Source organism: Leucoraja erinacea, chromosome 1, assembly GCF_028641065.1.
Source record: "Leucoraja erinacea ecotype New England chromosome 1, Leri_hhj_1, whole genome shotgun sequence".
In the NCBI taxonomy this organism is placed as follows: Eukaryota; Metazoa; Chordata; class Chondrichthyes; order Rajiformes; family Rajidae; genus Leucoraja; species Leucoraja erinaceus.
The window spans coordinates 67,416,125-67,438,942 of NC_073377.1; the positions used below are offsets into that span (position 1 = coordinate 67,416,125).

At 44.3% G+C, this 22,818-nt stretch overlaps 1 protein-coding gene across 1 annotated transcript in view; it reads left to right on the forward strand.

Annotated features, from left to right (window-relative positions):
• nfxl1 (nuclear transcription factor, X-box binding-like 1) overlaps positions 1 to 22,818 on the forward strand; it is a 116,330-nt gene that overhangs the window by 27,666 nt on the left and 65,846 nt on the right. The window contains exons 9-11 of the mRNA XM_055636659.1: positions 153 to 277; positions 2,703 to 2,825; positions 8,786 to 8,876. Of these exons, the coding sequence (XP_055492634.1) occupies positions 153 to 277; positions 2,703 to 2,825; positions 8,786 to 8,876 (339 nt within the window). The remainder of the gene's footprint in view (positions 1 to 152; positions 278 to 2,702; positions 2,826 to 8,785; positions 8,877 to 22,818) is intronic.

A 22,818-nucleotide genomic window follows, 5' to 3' on the forward strand; every position in this document is an offset into this window, starting at 1 on the left:
TTAGGAATCTACATGATTATTGAATCGTATTTTTAAATAATTTTTAATTGCCTTAAAGGGTGATTTAAATGGTTTGCTCTTTTTTGGGCAAATCTTGGGCAAACAATGAAGGTTCTCGCTGACTTGAAGTCGTTTATTAACTATTCATCCAGAATCTGCACTGCCCTGCACAGAGGATGTACCAACCTGTGGTGATACATGTGATAGACAATTAGATTGTGGCCTACATAGATGTTCAATGCGCTGCCATCGAGCCCCCTGTGAGATCTGCCGACAGGTGAGAGGATGTATTAGTTTAGTAGTGTTCTGCCCTAATTACTTATTTTAAAATAAAACATAGATTTGGAATAAAATGTCAAATTCATTCATATAATTCATACCATCCATATATCCTAGAGTTGACCTGTTTTTACAATTTAAGTGAAAGGAGTTAAAATGATCTGATTTTATTTCTTCTGTTTTCAAAATAGTCATTCTTTACCCCACCTGACTATTAAAACCTAAACTAAAAGTGTACCAGGGTAGTGAGAAAAGCACAAAACGCACTTCTACACTTTTGGTTTTGATTTTGGTTTCTTCTAAGTTATTAGTTGAAAAGTTGTAAATGTTCCTGATTATTGATAAAGTATGTTGTGGAAAGAAGCATAACAACTGGGAGTCTGTTCCCTGTTATTTGGGTGGGGAAATTTAAAAACTCTTATCACTATGACAGGTGTAAAAATATATTTATAGTCACTGAAAAAAGTCCAGGAAGCACACATTGCCTCGCAAATAAATAATGGATGGAGCAGATTGTCCATTTGAGTATTCTAATGGCATAGGATGTAAGATTAATTGATATCCACTTGCCCAACTAAACTTTTTGCTTCAAAAGTAATTTGATAAAATATGCACACAAGTCTATTTTAATTATTGATTCTTGATCAGTGATTCCTGACATTCATGATGATTGAGACATTTGCTAAGCTGGAATCACATTTATAACTGTATAACGTTCATCAATGATTTTGGCCAGGAATGCCTCTCTCGAGTCATAGAGTGATACAATGTGGAAACAGGCCCTTCGGCCAAACTCACACTCATCGGCCAACATGTCCCAGCTACACTAGTCCCACTTGCCTGCGCTTGGTCCATATCCCTCTGAACCTGTCCTGTCCATGTACCGGTCTAACTCTTAATTAAACTATGGGATAGCCCCAGCCTCAACTACCTCCTCTGGCAGTTTGTTCCATACACCCACCTCCCTTCGTGTGAAAAACTTACCCCTTGGATTCCTATTAAATCTTTTCCCCTTCACCTTGAACCTATGTCCTCTGGTCCTCGATTCCCTTTCTCTGGGCAAAAGACTCTGCACCTACCCGATCTATTTCTCTCATAATTTTGTATACCTCTGTAAGATCTCCCCTCATTCTCCTACGCTCCATGGAATAGAGACCCAGCCTACTCAAACTCTCCCAAATGCTTTCACCCTCTAGTCCTGGCACCATCCTTGTAAATCTTTTCTGAACACTTTCAAGCTTGATAATATCTTTCCTTTAACATGGTGCCTAGAACTGAACACAATATTCTAAATGCGGCTCACCAACGTCTTATACAACGTCTTATACCCCCCCATACGTCTCCTCCCCCTCCCCCCATCTCCCCCCCCCCTTCCCCCTCCCCCCCCGTCTCCCCCCGTCTCTCCCCCCCCCCGTTTTCCCCCCAACCCCGCTCTTCCCCCCCCCCCCCGTCTCACCCCCCCCCGTCTCACCCCCCCGTCTCACCCTCACCCCCCCCCCATGTCTCACCCTCCCCCGTCTCACCTCCCCCCGTCTCACCTCCCCCCGTCTCACCCTCCCCGTCTCACCTCCCCCCCCCGTCTCACCTTCCCATGTCTCACCCTCCATGTCTCACCCCCACCCCCCCGTCTCCCCCCGATCCAGGGCGAGGCTTTCCAGGCGAGTGACCAAAACCTCCGGCGACCTCATGGAAACCTTGGGTCGCGGGCAAGGTCACCAAAGGTTTCCGTTCAAGTTTCCTAAGTGGGACGGGCATGGGTCGAGGGCAAACCCTTCTAAACTCGCGAATTAGGTCGCCACAATGGGACAGGCCTATTCCTTCTCTCCATAGATGCTGCCTCACCCGCTGAGTTTCTCCAGCATTTTTTTGTCTACTTTGAAAAATTTTGGATAGATATGGACCAAATGCAGACAAATGGGACTAGCATAGATGGGCATCTTGATTGGTGTGGATGAGTTGGGCCAAAGTGTGTGTTTCCGTGTTGTATGACTGACTCAATGAGGCCTTGTTCCTTGCATTGAGCTTGATTGGAATAGAGTAGAAGCCTTAAAATGGATAATTTTGAACAAACATGTTAGTGTGTTTGAATTAAGGATTATTTTGGGTTCTTTGAAGAAAATCACAAGACCGCATAAAAATTGCATTTCTAATGTTCAAAGAAAATAGGCTTTCTATGGTTTACTTGCATAATTAAGTATAATGTTACCAGTCCGTTTATTTCTCAGGTACAACATTCAGAAGCATTTAAAAAAATTCTTAGATCATGCAACTAAGGATCTTTTACCTGAATAAATATATAACTTTCTCTACATTACTGTGATGATGTTTGGGAAAGAAAATGGCTATGAGATATTTTCTGTGTAGTAAAATAACAAGTTTTGTAAATCAGCATTCTTGCATATCCATGCTTTTTTTATTTCCAGGAAGTTGAAAAGCAATGTCGCTGTGGGAAGCATGTGAAGACGTTGTCTTGTCATAAGGAATATCTGTGTGAAACAAAATGTGCCAAATTGCGGGATTGCCAAAGGCATCAGTGTAAAAAGAAAGTAAGACTAAAGTACAATTTTAACATTTTACGGAGCAGGATGAAATAAAATGACATGATTTTTAGGATTTAGATGATTTATAGTGAGAAGCTCATCATTGTTGATACCAAAATTGTAAACAGATTAATCCTTGATTGCCATAAAAATGAGTAAAGTGTGTTTAATTGTCATAAGTACCCAGCAATGGAACTATGAAAAGCTGTCTCTCCTTTGCCGCATTGATGAAGACAGGATCATGGATCCCTGGGTTTCCCTTCACAAATCAGCTCCGTTGTTTTGTTAACAATGAGAACAAGATTGTCGATCAGGCCCCATTCAATGAGATTTTCAATCGCCCTCCTGTACTCGGACTCATCATTACTTATTATTCCAACAGTGTTGGTATCGTTGGCAAATTAAAAAATGGCTACATAGTTATGGGTACAGAGCGAGTAGAACAAGGGACTCAATGCACAACCTTGATGTTATCGAGGAGGAAATGTTGTCGATTTGTGCTGATTGTGGTTGGCACCAGAGCACAGCAACTCTGTGTGCTAAGTATACTCTGGAGTTTAGAAGGATGAGAGGGAATCTTATTGAAACATATAAGATTATTAAGGGTTCAAGAAGGAACTGCAGATGCTGGAAAATCGAAGGTACACAAAAATGCTGGAGAAACTCAGCGGGTGCAGCAGCATCTATGGAGCGAAGGAGATAGGTAACGTATATCCTCCAACCTCATCTACTGCATCCGCTGCTCTAGATGTCAGCTGATCTACATCGGTGAGACTAAGCGGAGGTTGGGCGATCGTTTCGCTGAACACCTCCGCTCGGTCCGCAAGAACCTACCTGACCTCCCGGTGGCTCAGCACTTCAACTCCCCCTCCCATTCCCAATCCGACCTCTCTGTCCTGGGTCTCCTCCATTGCCAGAGTGAGTAACACCGGAAATTGGAGGAACAGCACCTTGGGGAGCCTGCATCCGGAGGGCATGAACATTGAATTCTCCCAATTTTGTTAGCCCTTGCTATCTCCTCCCCTTCCTTAGCCCTCGAGCTGTCTCCTCCCATCCCCCAGTCATCGGGCTCCTCCTCCTCCCTTTTTCCTTCCTTCTCCCCGCCACCCCCTATCAGTCTGAAGAAGGGTTTCGGCCCGAAACGTTACCTATCTCCTTCGCTCCATAGATGCTGCTGCACCCGCTGAGTTTCTCCAGCATTTTTGTGTACCTTAGATTATTAAGGGTTTGGACACGCTAGATGCAGGAAACATGTTCCCGATGTTGGGGGACTCAAGAACCACGGGCCACAGTTTAAGAATATGGGGTAAGTCATTTGGAGACGAAGAAACACTTTTTCTCACAGAGAGTTGTGAGTATGTGGAATTCTCTGCCTCAGAGGGGGGTGGAGACCGGTTCTCTGGATACTTTCAAGAGAGAGCTAGATAGGGCTCTTAAAGATAATGGAGTCAGGGGCTATGGAGAGAAGGCAGGAAAGGGCTACTGATTGGGGATGATCAACCATGATCATATTGAATGGCGGTGCTGGCTCGAAGGGCTGACTGGCCAACTCCTGCACCTATTGTCTATAAGAGGTGGGTGAGGAAGTTGAGAATCCATTAAGGAGGGACGAGCAAATACATCAATTTTCTGAGTTTAAGGGGAATATTGTGATGATTGTGGAACTAGTTGATGAACAGCAGCCTGATGTATGTGTTCTTGTTCAAGTGATCCAGTGCAAAATGGGGAGCTATCCTAGCAAGATCGCTTCACCTCTTGATCAACTGTGGCAGTTGGCGATAAGTGAGTTTGGTATTCTGACTGCACATGCCCAGGTCATAGGTCATTAGCTGTAAAACAGTCTTGGCAACAGTGGTGCAGCATTGTGTGCAGGCTTGTGCTGCGTTCTGGGTCGGGGTCGGGGTTAGCTCTCCGACGCTGTGGGTGCTGTTGGGCCACCCCGTCCTCTCCCCATTGTCCCATCCCTGTCTGGAGGTGTCCGGGGTAGCCCTGGGCTGGCGGGGCAGCCATGGACTTGCAGCCGCTGGCTCCAGCTCGGCTCTGCCTTTCTCGCCGGATTGGCCTCGGCAGCCCTCCACCTCCACCCTCCTCCCCTCAATCCGACACCGAGGTCCTGCTGAAGATGGGCAACCGCCGGGTGACTCGGAGCCGCTGCTGCTGGAGAAATCCTGGTTGGAGAGAGAGTCTGCGGTCGGGCCCCTGCTGCCCATGGGCAGACCGGGCGCCCGCTGGAGCTGCTGGTGCTGTTGATGGTGCTGGCGGCAGCAGCAACCTCCTCCCGCTCTCTTGTCCAGCCCCAAGCCCAGAGTCCAGGCCAGCTCCAACTCCAGGTTGGGGCTGAAGGCTGCCCGCAGCGCGGTCCAGTCTAACGCCGGGCCGGAGGAGGCTGAGCCCAGGCTGGCGCTCTGGCGCAGGCGAGGCCGTGGCCCTCGCTCCTCGGGGTTGTGATTGAAGTGGCAACGGGTACCATAGTGGCAGAAGTCGGTGGTGTGAGCGGGGTTGCGCTGGAGTTGACGCTGGCTGTTGATTCTGTAGGCCGCTGGTTGGTGTTGGGGTTGGCGCTGCACCGCATTGGGCCTGGAGGCCGGTGTTCCCGTCGGTCCGGATGTCACGAGTCGGGGGGTGGTGGGACCGGGGACGGTCCAGTGGCGGTTCAGCAGCGCTTGCGGGTCTTCCCCCGCCCGGTCTCACCCCCCACCCCGCCCGGTCTCCCACTGAAAAATGACAAAAAAGCAGACCAATAGTATACTCACTGTAGCTATAGCGCTGACATCTATTTACTGTTATAGCTTACGACCTTTGACAAATCCCATGAGTCCTTGCATTTTTAGGAATACCGAACTCGCTTATTGGAGTAGGTCCAGGTCCTTACTAAAGCAGCAGTTGATGTGCATAACCATGAATGATTGATTTGAATGAAAGGATGGATGGAGTTTTCATTTAAGTTTACATAGGATAGAAACAGACCAGAATATGCCAATATTTATGCTCCACTCAATCCTCCTTTTCTTTTTCCTTATCTAAATCTCTCAGAGCAACTTCTGATGCCCCGGAGTTGCCCCTTAAATATATTAATGTTATAGGCTTTGACCACTCCCTATGGTAGTAAATTTGATACTTTCATCACTCTTTAGATAAGGAACCTTCTTCTGAATTCCCTTTAAATGAAATTGTTAATGAAGATTGGGAAATTGTGAATATCAGTCCCGCTGTACAAGAAGGGAGCACAGCAGAAGAGCAGAAACTATAGGCCGGTTAGCCTGCCTTTGGTGGTCGGTAAAATTTTATAGTCACTTATAAAGATGAGGTTACGCAATACTTGGAAGTTCATGATAAAATAGGCTGAAGCCAGCATGGTTTTGCAAAGGGAAGATCTTGCCTGCTGGAGTCCTTTGAGGACAGACAGAGGAGTTTGTAGATGTTGTTTACCTAGATTTTCAGAAGGCCTTCGATAAGATGCCGCATGTGAGGCTGCATGTGAAGACAAAATTGCAATAAAAGACGCTTTTTCAGTGACTAGTGGAGTTTTGCAAGGGTCGGTGCTGAGGCCGCTTCTCTTCACGTTGTACATTAATGATTTGGATAAGGGGATTGAAGGCTTTGTGGCCAAGTTTGCAGATGATGTTAAGATAGGTGGTACACAAAATTGCTGGAGAAACTCAGCTGGTGCAGCAGCATCTATGGAGCGAAGGAAATAGGCGACGTTTCGGGCCGAAACCTCGCCTATTTCCTTCGCTCCATAGATGCTGCTGCACCCGCTGAGTTTCTCCAGCCATTTTGTGTACCTTCGATCTTCCAGCATCTGCAGTTCCTTCTTGAACATGTTAAGATAGGTGGAGGGGATGGCAGTGTAGAGGAAGCAAAGACTCTGCAGAAGGACTTGGACATGTTTGGAGAGTGGACAAAGAAGTGACAGATGAAATTCAGTACAGCGAAGTGCATATTCATGCATTTTGGTAATAAGAATAAAGGAGTAGATTATTTTCTAATGGAGAGAGAATCCAGAAGTCGGAGGTGCAAAGGGACTTGGGAGGGCTGGTGCAGGTCTCCCAAAAAGTTAATTTACAAGTCGAATCGGTAGTAAGGAAAGCAAATTTATATCAAGAGAACTGGAATACAAAAACAGAGATGTAGATTAGATTAGATTAGACTTTATTAATCCCCTTATTCAGGGGAAATTCAGATGTTGAGGCTCTATAAGGCTGCATTTGGAGTACTATGAGCAAATCGGGCCCCTTATCTGTGGAAGGATGTGCTGTCTCTGGAGAGGGTCCACAGGAGGTTTCCAGGAATGATTCCAGGAATGAGTGGATTAGCGTATGATGAGCATTTGACAGCACTGGCCCTCTACTGGCTGGAGTTTAGGTGGGGGGGGAACCTCATTGAAACTTACAGAATAATGAAAGGCATAGACAGGGTGGGTGTGAGGATGTTTCCACTGGTGGGAGAGTCTAGGACCAGAGGTCATAACTCATAATTAAAGGGCGCTCTTTAGAGAAAGGTTAGGAGGAACTTCTTTCGTCAGAAGGTAGTTAATCTGTGGAACTCATTATCACAGAGGACTGTGGAAGCCAAGTCAGTGGATATTTTTAAGGCAGTTAGACCAATTCTTGATTAGAACGGGTCTCGAGGGCTATGGGGAGAAGGCAGGAAAATGGGGTTAGCAGGCGGAGATCAGCCATGATTGAATGGTAGAGTAGACTCGATGGGCCGAATAGTCTAATTCTATTCCAAGAATTTGCTAATATAAACTTCTCATGGTGTAATTATAATTTTATGGAAGTATTGACAAAACATTAAACTTAAAAATAAAATTAATCTAATGATCACATTTCTATGAAGTCAGAATCTTGTAAAGAAGGATTGTTCCATCTAGTTTGTTACTATATAGTACCGTCCCCCAAGTAACTATTTACCCTGCAGTTTAAGATTGGGGTTAGGATGAATATCGGCAGGATAAATTCTTGGGGATAAGGCTACTGTCGTACCAATCCAATACAATCCTATTATCATCGAGTGCCCCTTTCATTTACATGCACAAAAATCTTTGTGATCTTATGCCATTATTTGAAGAAAATGATGTTTTCACTAATTTTTTTCCTGAATCAGTATTTCAAAATTGGTATTTGGTAAATGGTAAAAATGATATACTGAGTATTTTCAGCAGCCTTTTTGTTTTTTTGCTTACAATAGTTGGCCAGTTAACATTTTACACTAATTTGTGTACACCTGTCATTTGGCTTACCTTACACCAGATGTCAGTGTTGTGTGATTGGATGAACAGAATTTATTTATAAGATATTCTAACTGGTATACAATTTGAATTCCAATAATGTACTTTTGACCAAAGATCCCCTGCAGGATGCTCCTGTTGATTGAATAGTCGGGTACACAAACATCCATAATTAGCTCTTGGTGGGTTTTAGCAAATATTTTTTTCCTTTCTTCATCCTTGGGCCACCACATCTTTTAATTAATTTGGGCGTGTGTTTGGCAAACACTATTATTGTGCTGTAACATTCTAAACATTTTTACAAGATAAACATAGCATATAATAACCAAAAGTGTTTAAGTGACAAGTATTGGAATGTGTTTACTTGGATTTATCCATATGTTGAAGAAATATTAAATCACACATTGCGTGCTGATTTAAAATCAAAAGCAGAAGGTGTCAGTATTGCAATTGCTTTTTTTCTAATATTACTCTCTGTGGATAAATATTGGAATGGGAAATTGCAAGATTAAACTGTCTTTATTTTGGTATTTGTACAATCTTGGATATGGTATTGCTGTGATTATAATACTTCATCCTATACAGCTTAATGCTTTCAAATTAATTAAAGAAGAATTTTTTAAACTTGAAGATTTTGCTATGCTTAATTTTGAAGTTTTTATTTAATTGTGTTTTAACCACCTATTAAAAAGGCACAAAGCAAAAGTAATCCTCTTGTATTGTTTGCTTCTAGTGCTGTTCTGGCAATTGCCCTCCTTGTGACCAAAGCTGTGGTCGATCTCTTGGCTGTAGAAATCACAAGTGCCCATCAGCCTGTCACAGAGGTAATTTTCACAAATTTGATAAGGTTTTTTTTTAAATGCAATAAAGGTTGAAAAGTCAGTTTATTGTCACATGTGCCAATTACGGTACAGTGAAACTCGAATTACCATACAGCCATACTTAAAAAAAAAAAAAAGCAACAAGACACACAACTACATAAAAGTTAACGTAAACATCCACCACAGCAGATTCCCCACATTCCTCACTGTGATGGAAGGCAATAAAGTTCAAACTTCTTCCTCTTTATTCTCCCGTGGTCGGGGCAGTTGAACCATCTGCAGTCAGGGCAACCAAAGCTCCCGCAGTCACCGATCGAAGCCCCCGCGTCGGGGCGGTCGAAGTTCACGCGTCGGGGCGGTCGAAGTTCCTGCGTCGGGGCAGTTGAAGCTCCTGCGGCTTGGAGCTCCCGAAGTCGGTCTCGAACCAGGGACCGTGAGTTCCACAATGTTAAAGTCCACAGGCTCCCGTCGTTGGAGCTCCTAAGTCGATCCCCTGACAGGGACCGCGAGCTCCATGATGTTGTCCGCAGGATCCCGTGGTTGGTGCTCCCGAAGTCGGTCTCCAGCAAATGCCGCAAACTCCCCGATGTTAGGCCGCAGTGTGGACTGAGATACGATATGGAAAAAAATCGCATCTCTGTCGAGGTAAACATCAACATCAAACGTCAACATCATAACATTAAATCATGCAAAAAAAAATTGCATTCTGAATTAATGAACCCAATTTTTTGTTTTAGTTTGATTGAGTGCAGGTTATTTAATTCACAACCTTTGTCTTGGCCATACTCTTAATCCCATTCAAACTGGTTATCTCTAAGCTATATCCATTTGTTTTTTAAATGTTATGACGGATTTTGCTTCCACCTGGGAAATCTGGAATCCCTAACCTGGTATCAGGGAGCAAAATTTCAAGAAGTCAGACATTATGTTTCTTCCCAGCTATGCAGTAATTTATTTATATGTTGCTGAAGGTTGGAAATAAAGTCAACAGTGTTTTATTGTTGTATGTCCCTCGGTGCAACTTTGGCATTCTTACTTGCAGCAGCACCACACGTTTGCTATACAGTACTCAATAAATAACATGACAAACAATTTTTAAATATTTTCAATAAATTTAAAAAAAAACCCATATATAGTGTAAAAACAAAATAAAGACCAAAGTCTCTATTGCAACCCCGGCAGTTCATAATTTCAGTTTGATTGGACTTCGTAGTGTTCAATTGCCTGATGGTTGTTGGAAAGAAGTTGTTCCTGAACCTGGACATTGCAATTTTCAGACTGCTATATCTTCTTCCCGATGGCAGGAGTGAAATGAGAGCATCCACTACAGAGTGGAGAGCCAGCACGATCGCATCACCGGTCAGTCTATTGTGGTGATAGGCAATTTGTTATGGGCCCAGGTTCTTGCTGAGGCTGGAGATGATTTTCCCCATAACCAACCTCTCTAAGCACTTCACCATCACGGATACACAAAATACAAAGCAAGTGGCATATTTGGGGAAAGAGAGTATTAATGTTTCAGGTTAATTATTTTGTCATTATGCTTCCAATAGTTGTTGAACTTAGTGTTTATTTTGTAAGGAGGCTCCATGCTGGATTGTAGTGAAGTGTCCTCGTCGCAATCGGTTCTGTGTACTTTTGTCTCGATCGACAAGCCTCTCTTGTTTAGACTTTTCTATTAGCAGCTTTTTACTCATTGTCACACATTTATTTAACCGTTCTTTGTATTGTTTAAGCCTTTTCTGTTGTTCATCTATTTGTCTCATTGTCACATTTCTGGCTCTTCATCAAGAAGTAGGATCTATATTGTCTTTGCAATACAACAGTGACTTTGATTTGTGCTCTGTATAGTTTTCTTGCTTCATAAGCAAGGTAGTGCAACTGAACTACAATTGCTGTATATTTCAGTTTGCAGAAGTCTTTCCTATACCGACTCATACGGAGTACTGACTGAACTTTTACAGCAGCCCTCTTTTGCTTAACCCACTGCCTAACCACCATACTCTTGTAGGCAGCCTGAATGGTAATAGTTGCATACCTCATTGACTGATATTGCACAAACTAGGAATGCCCTATTTTGCATGCTTTATACCATCTCTGGATCGAAATGACTGCTTGACGCATAGCTCTGTAGTGTACCCTTGATCAGTAACCACGGTATGCAGCTTGCAAAGTGACTACAGCCGCTTTTTCAATCAAGAAATGTTTACTTGTAGAATACACATCATTACGAATGACTTAATCTGGCGTGCTGCCTTGATTTTCTCAACCAATTCTCTGGCTTTGACCCCGCGGTAGTAGGCCTGAATACAAACCACTGCTTTTCTCAAACTATTATAATGTATCACGTGGACATCTCTTATCTGCCAAGCCCTGTATCGTTGCTGTACAGCAGTGGCGGACCAGCGGAGTTTCTCGAAATACTGGCGCTGTTTATGTATTTGTTAATAAGTCTGTAATCAAATCAGATTGGAGCAAAGCAAATGCTTTAGCGCAACCATGGTCCACTCCTGCACAACGGAGTGTACCTTCACGTACGTTTTGCGTTCATTTCACCTTCAACCCTGACCCGAAGGTGTGCCTTCAGGGTTTGCCTCTCGCAATCTCATTGCGTTGACGGGCCTTCTAAAAACAGTTTCTGTTTGCCCGGATTGTCTCCGTACCTTTCTGAAAGCTGTTTTTTGACCCTTTGCATTTGACTTCTTCCTTTTTTGACTTCGTCAGTACATGCCTTGTACTTGGTTAAACTCTAACAGCATACTGCAGATGAAGCTGATTTTAACATCGCCGCTCAGACAGACACAAAAGGCTGGGAGTTGTAAATCAGCGGATCAGGCTGCCTCTGATGAGGAACACGTGATAATAGGAGGCTACTTGTCTAGGTGATATTTCGGGTTTTTGACTTTTAATGCCTCAATAGCTGCCGTTTTATGAGGGGAGAAGCAACACATGTAAGGTGTGATAACCGGCTTCCAAAGCCTACAATGAACCAATCTCTCTCTTCTCGAGCGAAAGTGTTCATTGAAAATAAACCACCTCCACTTCGGTCCAAAAGCAAATCGTGGCACATTTCTTACAATAGAGCGGCCATGGTAGATGTTCTCGGGTCGAGATTGTGTTCTCTCCCTGGACTCCTTTTACACTGATCCAGTCATTACTAATTCTTAAAGGGAAACTAATGAACCATATCGGCATATCCTTTTATCCAAGCCTTCACCAGACACTTCCTTAGTACGGTCCCGATAGCTCTTTTAGCTCTTTCCCTCAGTGGTGAGTCAGCTCGGAAGAGGCCGCAAGGGGAGTTTGCGCGACCCGAAAGTGGTCACCTACAAAGATCTTTGGTCCCCGCGCCTACCTATTCCCGACCTACGAGTAATTGCTTTTGCAAAGATCTTATAGCGTTCTGGTCCACTCCTCCGGAGTGCCTCCGTTAACCCCGACTCGATTTCGCGCCCTTCTCAGCGTTGCGGGGGGAAACAGTAGGCGTGCCGGTTTTAAATGTTTTTTATCACTTCAACGGCACATGCGCCAACAGTTTAAACGGCACATACACAGATGCTGATTAAACACACACACACACAAGGCACAAACACGGATCAGGCTGCATCTCTGATGAGGAACACGTGATAATAGGAGGAAATAGGTGATATTTCGGGTCGACTTTTTCAATAGCTGCCATGAGGGGAGAAGCGCCGGCACCAAGAGCGAGCGAAAGCGTGGACAGAAGGACGAAAGCAACGTTCATAGAGCGGCGTTGGTAGAGGGGGGTGTGAGGGGGAATGGAGAAGGGGGAGGTGCCCTCATGCTCCTGGGGCAGCACTCCCGTCCATCTAGTCGCCGTGCTTCACGTACCAAGCCCCGGCTCATGCCCTCCCCCCTCTCTCCAGGAAGACGCGGTGAACAATACACGGAGGGCAGGGCCGGGGGTTTGCAGCAACGTTTACAAACCTCGGACTCAGCTCACGCCCGGACCCAGGCATCCATTCCCGCCGCTGGACCTCTCCCTCCCTTTCCTCCCTCCCTTCCCTTCTTCTCTCCCTTCTCTCCTTCTCCCCTCAGACTCCGCCAAACAAACCCACACACACAGCATGCCTGGCAGATCCTTCCTCTCTCTTTTACCTTCTCTCCCCTCCCTTTGCCGAAACCCTTCCTCAGGCTGATAGGGGGGACTGATAGGGCAGTCTAAGGAAGGGTTTCGGCCCGAAGCGCTACCTATTTCCTTCGCTCCATAGATGCTGCTGCACCCGCGGAGTTTCTCCAGCATTTTTGTGAATCCCTAGACCTAGTTCAGTGAGCGTTCACCGAGGGTCACCCGGACCGGTGACCGCGGAACATCTCCGGGCGACCCTCGGTGGATGCTCACTGTACTAGGTCTAGGGATTCCTACTCTCCCGGGCAATATACCCTCCCTTTTTTCCAGGACGAAAATGTCCGATTTTCGGAGCTTTTCGGTTTCCGGAATTTCGGATAAAAGGTTGTGCACCTGTAATAGCAAACTAGAAAATTTTAAACCATATACCTGCTGTGCACATAGATTTACTTAAATCATTAATGACAGTGAACAATACATTAAATTCATGCAGTCCAGCTTTTACTGTGAGAAATTCACCGGTCCGACTTGTCTGTCTCTGGACTCCGGTGCGTCAGCGACCTCTCGGGCTGTATTTACTGTTGCTTTTGCTGCTTTGCTGGCTTGCTTGCTTCACGGCTGGCCCGGCTTTTGCTGGCTTTTGCTGCTTTGCAGTGTCCCGCTTTTCTCGCGGCCAGGTCGGCTCTATTCACGGCCCGGGCTTTCTCTACTCACGGCCGGGCTGACTGCTCGCGGCTGTCTCTTGCGGCCGGGCTGGAGACCCGGCTGTCGTTGGTGGCGGTTGCCGGGCCTGTGCTCCACGGTACTTAACCTCACCCGCCGTCGGTGGTGACTGTTTGGGCCTGGCCGTGGGCTGCACGGCCCTGGAAAGTGTTCCACGTAAGCTGACACCGTCGCTGTCCATAAACGATCCATTATGTACTTTGATCAGGAAAGAATCATTTTTGAATTTTACAGTAGCTTGTAATTTGGTCCAATATGTTCATAAACTATGAAGGAATTACTTCTTTAAACATTTTTTAACGTGAGAACGAAGTGTGTACCAAACATGGTGATTTACAGTACATTCAGAAAGTATTCAGACTGCTTCACTTTTTCCACATTTTATTACGTTACAGCCTTATTTTAAAATGGATTAAATTCATCAATCTACACACAATACACCAGAATGAAGAAGCAAAAACAGTTGTTTTGAATTTTTTGCAAAGTAATTAAAAATAAATAAATGAAATGTCACATTACATAAGTATTCAGACCCTTTGCTATGACACTCAAGATTGAGCTTCCTGTTTCCGTTGTTTATCCTTGATGTTTCTACAACTTGATTGGAATCCACCAGTGGTAAATTAAATTAATTTGACATGATTTGGAAAGACACACACTTGTCTATATAAGGTCCCACATATGACAGTGCATGTCAGAGCAAAAACCAAGCCATGAAGATGAAGGAATTGTCGGTCGACCTCCGAGACAGGATTGTGTCAGGACACAGATCTAGGGTAGGGTATAAAACAATTTCTGCAGCATTGCAGACCCCGAATAGCACAGTGGCCTCCGTCATTCTTGAATGGAACCATGAGGACTCTTCATAGAGCTGGCCGCCCGGCCAAACTGAACAATCGGGGGAGAAGGGCCTTGATCAGGGAGGTGACCAAGAACCCGATGGTCACTCTGACAGAGCTCCACAGTTCCTCTGTGGAGATGGGAGAACCTTCCAGAAGGACTATATCAGGCCTTTATGATAGAGTGACCAGACGGAAGCCGCCACTCAGTAAACGGCACATTGGAGTTTGCCATAAGGCACCTAAAGGACTCTCAGACCGTGAGAAACAAGACTGAACTCTTTTGCCTGAATGCCAAGTGTCACGTCTGGAGGAAACCAGGCACTGCACATCACCTTGCCAATACCATACCTACGGTGAAGCAAGGTGGTGGCAACGTCATGCTGTGGGGATGTTTTTCAGTGGCAGGAACTGGGAGACTAGGCAGGATCGAGGGAAAGATGAATCAATCAACCTTTATTGTCATCTTGCAAGCAACAGTTGTACAGTGCAAAATGAAAAGACGTTTCCCAGGGAATACCGGAGCATCGCACATGAAATTTAAAACATTTCACACACAATAACACTAAAAACAGTCCAGTCCCTGATGGAACAGTATAAATAGTTAAAAGCAGGTAAAAACAACAACGTTAAAATACAGTAAAACCAATCATAAAAATGTCCGGGTCAGCTGATTTAAGTGACCAGTGCCAGTTATTAAAGTGTCCGTGCCAAGCCGCAGAATCAGTTGACTGTGAGTACAGAGTGACTGTTTAGCAACCTCACAGCCTGTGGCAGGAAGCTGTTTAGCAATCTTGTAGTTGCTGCGATATCTCTTGTCTGATGGCAGGAGATCCAGGTGTATGTGGAGGGGGTGCAGTTTGTCCTTAGCAATTCTCTGAGCTTTTTTCAGACAGCAGCTCTGGAACAGTTCTTGTACCGAGCATAGGGAGACACCAATGATCCTCTCTGCTCCCCTCACTACCCTCTGCAGAGCCTTCCTGTCCGAGCAGTTGCAGGTGCAGTACCACATATTTATGCAGTACGTGAGTACAGACCCCACCGTACCCCTGTAGAAAGTCCTGAGGATGTTGGTGGGGAGTGAGGCCAGTTTTAGTTTCCTCAGGAAGCGCAATCGCTGATGGGCCCGTTTGACAGTCCCAGTGGTGTTCCTGGACCAGGTGAGGCTGTCTGTAATTTGCACGCCGAGGAACTTTATGCTCTCCACTCTCTCCACTGTGGTGCCACTGATGTTGAGGGGTGTATGTTTTGGCTGCGCCCTCCTGAAGTCGACAACCATCTCCTTTGTTTCGTCGACATTTAATTCTAGATTATTTTTGCCGCACCAGTCCACAAGTTGAACGGATCAAAGTACAGAGAGATCCTTGATGAAAACCTGCTCCAGAGCATTCTGGACCTCAGACTGGGGCGGAGGTTCACCTTCAACAGGACAACGACCCTAAGCGCACAGCCAAGACAATGCAGGAATGGCTTCGTGACAAGTCGGTATGTCCTTGAGTGGCCCAGTCAAAGACGGGACTTGAACCCGATCGAACATCTCTGGAGGGACCTGAAAATAGCTGTGTATCGATGCTCCCCATCCAACCTGACAGAGCTTGAGAGGATCTGCAGAGTAATTACCCAAATACAGGTGTGCCAAGCTTGTAGCGTCATACCCAAAAAGACTTGAGGCTGTAATCGCTGCCAAAGCTGCCTCCACATAGTACTTTCTGAATGCACTGTACATCAATTGTTGTTTACATCAATGCAGATAGTATAATTTTGTTGTATCAAAGATTTAAAGTTATTTTATTAACAGTCTAGTTTATGTTTAGATTGTTACCAAGCAGCAAGATAATAGCTTTCACAGATATTGCACATTGAATTGTGATCAGCATTTTTACATTTGGAGCATAATTTTCTTCATGTGCATTAGAGCTCTTACCTAGTCATGGAAGATCAATTACAGTCAGGGTTTTTTCATCACAACAGCATCTCAACTTGATTTTTAAAAGGTGTGAGGGGAAGGTTTAAGAGGGATATCAAGGGAAACCTTTCACCGGAGGTAGTCTAGACCCGGAATAAGGTGCCAGAGGAAACTAGAAGCAGATGCGGCTTTTAAGACATTTGGACAGATATATGGACAGAGTGCGTCAAAAGCAAGCAATGGGACTGTCAAGATGGGCCAAAGGGCCTGTTTCCATTCTGTACAATGACTCAAGATCTTCGGTATTACATTTTTGACAAAGAATTCAGGGCGGAAATCTAATATTTTTAGATTATTCTAATATTCTATAACCTCTGGAATTATAACAATTCCATTGAAAACTTTGCTCCTGATTTCTTACTTTTAGAATTCAAAAATTTATGTAGTGCTGTGAGTTTATAGATAATGCCTTTAGTTTTCATAAACATTAAATTATTTATGTGAAAAATCCTTATGAGTTTGTGGTCATCTTATTGCAGATAAGCATGCAATAAGGTTCCAAATAAGGAATGCTTTATCTCTTGGTCATTTGTACTCGGTTATTGAAGTAAATTTGTCTTGCTTTTTCTTTTTTTTGCTTGAAGAAATTACAGTCATCTTTGAAAACATTTAAACTTGCAGAACTTCTTTAATTGGTACACTTCACAAATCTCTCCACAAATCTTGCTTGCCTCAACCTCCAAGTGTAAAATACTGCAGATGCTGGAAATTTGAATTAAAAATTGGTAACATTTCAGTAAGGAAATATCTGTGAAGAGACAAATGAAGTTAACATCTCAAGACAACAATAGGTTATCAAACTGAAATTAGCAACACAAATGCTATTGATATACTGAATAATATGAATCTTGAATTACAACTACATTTCTAAGTCCATGGTGCAGTGTTTGCAAATACCTGGATAGAATTGTAGATTGCCATACAAGAATGTCACTGGGGTTTATCTGAACTGAAACAATAGAATAGGAGCGAATTGTTACTGGACTATTATGATCTTCGCTGGGCCAGGCCAGAAAGAAAATCTACAATATGATTCCCTGTCTTAAACGGCTTTTATTCATAAGCTTTGTTTGGGTGACATAAAATATCCCACAGCATGGATGTAAAACGAGGCAGGGACATTATCATGAGGGTCCTGGCCAGTATTTAACCATCATGTAATATTTTTATTGATTATTTGTTACTTACTTTAATAAGGGCTGTTTCAGAGATGTGGTATGGTTGCAAACTACATTGATAGGTTTAGACTAGGAATTCTGAAAAAGCTCAAGATCGATTTATATGGAAATTGGGCTTTCACAAAAATGATAGTCAAACGGGAGGCGATGAGGCTGCATGCAAGAACCGTGTGTCAAAAGATTGGAATTTTTGAGAAAAGTGGTGATGAGAGGCTGGTACCTAAGAAGAGAGCTTCTGCAGAAGATTCACTATAAACCTTTTGACTGGCTGAATCTGAAGAACACACAACCAAGTTCATCACAGGCTTGTCACTTCCTTTGATCCAGTCCATCTTCACAGTGTGTTCATCAGGAAGACCCAAAGTATTATCAAGGAAGTATGCCATCCTGATCATTCCCTTTTCTCTCTTCTACCTTCTGAGATTAGATACAGGAGCTTGAATGCTCTGAATTCTAAATTTAAGAATAGCCTCTTCTCCATTGCTGTGGGACTCCCAAATCAATCAGCTCTTTCACACTCCCTTCCTAGGGATGCTGCCACACACACTGTACTCTTGCTTTTAACTCTACCTCATACATTTATTCCATTATTGTACAAATTCCATTATAGTGCAAATTATTTTGCATGACTCTGATTTTGCTCTACAACCTTGCACCATTCTACTGTTTAGCACTCGTCATTGTAATGTTATATTTATCATAACTGTATACCGATTCCTCTGAGCTTCACATGAACAAGAAATGTCATTGCATCTTGGTATATATGACAATAAACATATCTGAATTTGGGGTTGGAGCCAAGAGAAGCCATACACATTGGTCTGAACTAGGGGGGAGCAAAGTGTTGGACACAAATGGTCTTGACCTTGATGACAAATAAGTTGTTTTCAGGCGTTTACATTGTTGGAGGTGAGGGAGTTATGGAGCTAGATAATTTAACAGAGTGCAAAGCTTTCTGATACGAAAGGATTCCATTACAAAGGTAGCTTTGTAATACATTTCACATTTCTATAATGTCAAATGGAAAAATTCTGCTTTTACTATCTGTTTGTACCTTTATTAAATGTAATTAATTCTAGTGATCTTATTATGATTTTAAAACCTGCTCTTTCTCAAAATCTGATTGAACGTGGAGGTAAAGGTTACTTCTTGTGAAGAATGCTCTTGTTCAGCATTTGCATAGATGATCAGATGTGAAAAATGCCATGTATAGAAAGTGTTGATGGAGGTGAATTTTATGTATTCTAAAAAATGCCGCAATTGAATAATCAATCAATCAATCAATCAACCTTTATTGTCATCTTGCAAGCAACAAGTACAGTGCAAAATGAAAAGACGTTTCCCAGTGAATAGCGGAGCCTCGCACATTAAATTTAAAACACTTCTCACATAATAACACTAAAAAAAAAACAATCCAGTCCCTGATGGAACAGAATAAATAGTTAAAATCAGGTAAAAAAACACAATGTTAAAAACAGTAAACCAATCATAAAATGATGATAATGGTGATAATGTTTTCATAATCACCATTCTCTTTTAAACATGATAACAAAAGCACAATTTTCAGTCTGGTGTGGTGGAATTTGAAGACTATTTGCACATTATCCCATTCCCAAAGGGATGCTGTGACAAAAATGTGGTTGTAATTTTGCATTTGATTTTCGTTTCCCAAAAGCTTTGAATTAAGATTGTCATAAGTTATAGGAGCAGAATTAGACTATTCGCCCCATCAAGTCTAATCCACCATTCAATCATGGCTGATATATCTCTCCCTCCTAACCCCATTCTCCTGCCTCTCCCCATAACCCCTGGCACCCATACTAATCAAGAATAATAATTTTATCACTGCTGAAAAATTATCCATTGACTTGGCCTCCACAGCCTTCTGTGGCAAAGTATTCCACAGATTCACCACCCTCTGACTAAAGAAATTCCTCCTCATCACCTTCCTAAAGGAACGTGCTTTAATTTTGAGGCTATGACCTCTAGCCCTAGACCCCCACGAGTGGAAACATCTTCTCCACATCCACTCTATCCAAGCCTTTTCGGTACATTTCAATGAGGTCCCCCCTCATTCTTCTAAACTCCACGAGTACAGGTCCAGTGCCGTCAAACACTCATCATATGTTAACCCATTAATTCTTGGATCACTCTTGTAAAAATCTCCTCTGGATCCTCTCCAGGGCCAGCACATCCTTCCTCAGATATGGTGCCCAAAATTATTCACAATACTCCAATTGTGGCCTGACCAGCGCCTTATAGAGCCTCAGCATTACATCCTTGTTTTTGTATTCTAGCCCTCTTGAAATAAATGCTAGCATTACATTTGTCTTCTTTACTACCGATTCGACTTGCAGATTACCTTTTTTGGAAATCCTGCACCAGCACTCCTAAGTCCCTTTGCACCTCCGATTTCTGGATTCTCTCCCCATTATGAAAATAGTCTACGCCTTTATTCCTACTACCAAAATGCATGATTCCACACTTTGCTACACTATATTCCATCTGCCACTTCTCTGGAGCGCCAGCATGGTGTTGTGCGCCGAAGGAACTGGTTTCCAGAGGGATAGTATGGGCATTGTGGGCCGAATGGATTCTTTGGCTGACAGCTCTGTCACTGAGACTACACTCACACTCATTGGTGGAAAAAATCCTCGAGGCTTGCTCAGCGGAAGAGGGCTGTGAGTAAGATGGCCAAAAATCATGGCGAAATATGGTAACGTTTTTTCTAAAATCAATATACAGCGCAGACAGGAAGTGGTCAAAATGAGACTTTTGATTATATAGATAACAGAATAAGAGTAAGCCTGTAACTTATATTGCATTCCCATATTGTCCTTGACTGATGGTGCAAACCTTGCTCCAGTCCTTGGGCTGCTGGTATCCCAAGAGTGTTGTTGGGTGTGGAGATTCAGGATTTAGACTCTGTGCCATTAAAAGAACAGAAACTCAGCTATGGTATTTGTGTGCTGGATCCATTTTAAGGTTCTGATCACAGATATCCTACCAACATAATTGGAGAATTATGCTGAGCATCGGTGGTATCTCTTCAGTCCTTTTGAGCTACTGCATGCATATAAAATTGCATGGATTTCTTTTGGATGATAGATCATGAGCTTTGCCATTATTTGGATCTTGATCTTCAAATGCAAATTTTCTCAGTCAAAAGCTGCTTGCACATTGAAGGTGAATTTCACTATGCAAATTTACAAAACAAAAGGCCATCAGAGCACTTTGTTCATGCTGGGCAAAATATTGTCATCTTGCTTGTACCATTTTGTAATGTTTGACATAGCAGCTTGTTATGTTGTACAGGTGCACAACCTTTTATCCGAAAGCCTTGGGACCAGACACTTGTCGGATTTCGGACATTTTCGGATTTCAGAATGGAAGATTTTTAGCGTAGATTAGGTAGGTAGCGCGGGCGGCTTGAAAAGTCTGGAGCAGCTGCCTCCTCCCCGGAGACCGGGAGAATCATTGCATAAATGTTAGTCAGTTAGTTTGGAGGGATTTTATGTGGTGGTGGTGGTGTAGGGGTGAAGGGGGAAACTTTAATTCTTAGTCCCCTACCTACCTGGTCGGCGACTCCCAACCTCGCGGAGCTGGGGGCTCCGTCCGGCCGCGGGCGGCGCCGGTTGTAGCTCCGACCCCGGCAACTCTACCCCTGGCTGCGAGGCGCTCCAAATCCAGCGCGGCCCGCGGCCGGACGTCCCAGCTCCGAGAATGTCGGGAGTCGGCGGCATCGCAGCGCTGGGATACCAGCGGGGAGCGGGCAATGCCTTACCGGGTCGCCGTGCGGCAAGCTCCGGAGCGCTGTGGCCGCCTTCTTCCAACATTCGCGGAGCGTCGTTGGATTTGGAGCCGCGGAGCTGGGGGCTCCGTCCGGCCGCGGGCGGCGCCGGTTGGATCTCCGACCCCGGCAACTCTACCCCTGGCTGCGCGGCTCCAAATCCAGCGACGCTCCGCGATGTTGTGTGTCGGCGGCCACAGCGCTCCGGAGCTTGCCGCACGGCGACCCGGTAAGGCATTGCCCGCACCCCGCTGGTATCCCAGCGCTGCGACGCCGCCGACTCCCGACATTCGCGGAGCTGGGGCGTCCGGCCGCGGGCCGCGCTGGATTTGGAGCGCCTCGCAGCCAGGGGTAGAGCGCCGCCCGCAGCCCCACCGGCCGCAACGCTGCGGAGCTTACTGCACGGCGACCCGGTAAGGCATTGACCGCTCCCCGCCTCTCCGACCAGGTAGGGGACTAAGAATTAAAGTTTACCCCTTCACCCCCCTTCACATAAAAGCCCTCCAAACTAACTGACTAACATTTAAGCAATGATTTACAGATGTTTAAGCGTCTCCCGGTCTCCAGGGAGGAGGCAGCCGCTACAATAGTACAGACCTGGATTGACCGTGGGTCGTTCTGGGTCAAGTTTGGCGCCAAACGCGAGCTTTGGTGCGCAGACGACATCTGGAAAAAATGGCCGGTTTTCGGAGCTTTTCGGTTTCTGGAACACCGGATAAAAGGTTGTGCACCTGTAGTACATTATTTTTATTTTTAAATGCAATGAAGGATAATGCCCTCTACTGCTCATTGAGGCAGTGAGTACCAGACCCCAACTGCACGCTGGGTGAATATTGTATTTCCTCTATTCCCCTTTACCACTAGCACTAAATATTCTTAATCTAACCTAACTAATTTATTGACATCTCCACTGAGGAAATTGGGTCTGTACTATCCACTCCAAATTAACCTCTTAATTTTACATGTCTCATCTAAATGTACTTTCCATCTTTGACGAATCAACTTTTCCTGGTGACTGAAGTTCTCCTTTCTTGACAGCCTCAATATCTTATCTGTACCTTCTGTATAGCTATACATTCACCTTGAAACTCTGATGATTCGTTTTTTAAAATCCTAGTGGTTTGCTACATGGTATACTGGAGCCTCAGTTCCCCTGCTCCCATGAAATTGATTGGCTTCATTGGAAAATTCATGAACTGTGGTGTAACATTTAAAAAAGTGAATTAGAAATGCACGGGAATATGAAGAGGAAAGATATCCAATAATCCAGAAGATCTATTAGCTGCATTGACGACAGCCTCTGCCTACAGCCTGTTTGTCTTTTCAATCTTTTTTAAATTTTTAGTTAGTTTAAAGTCT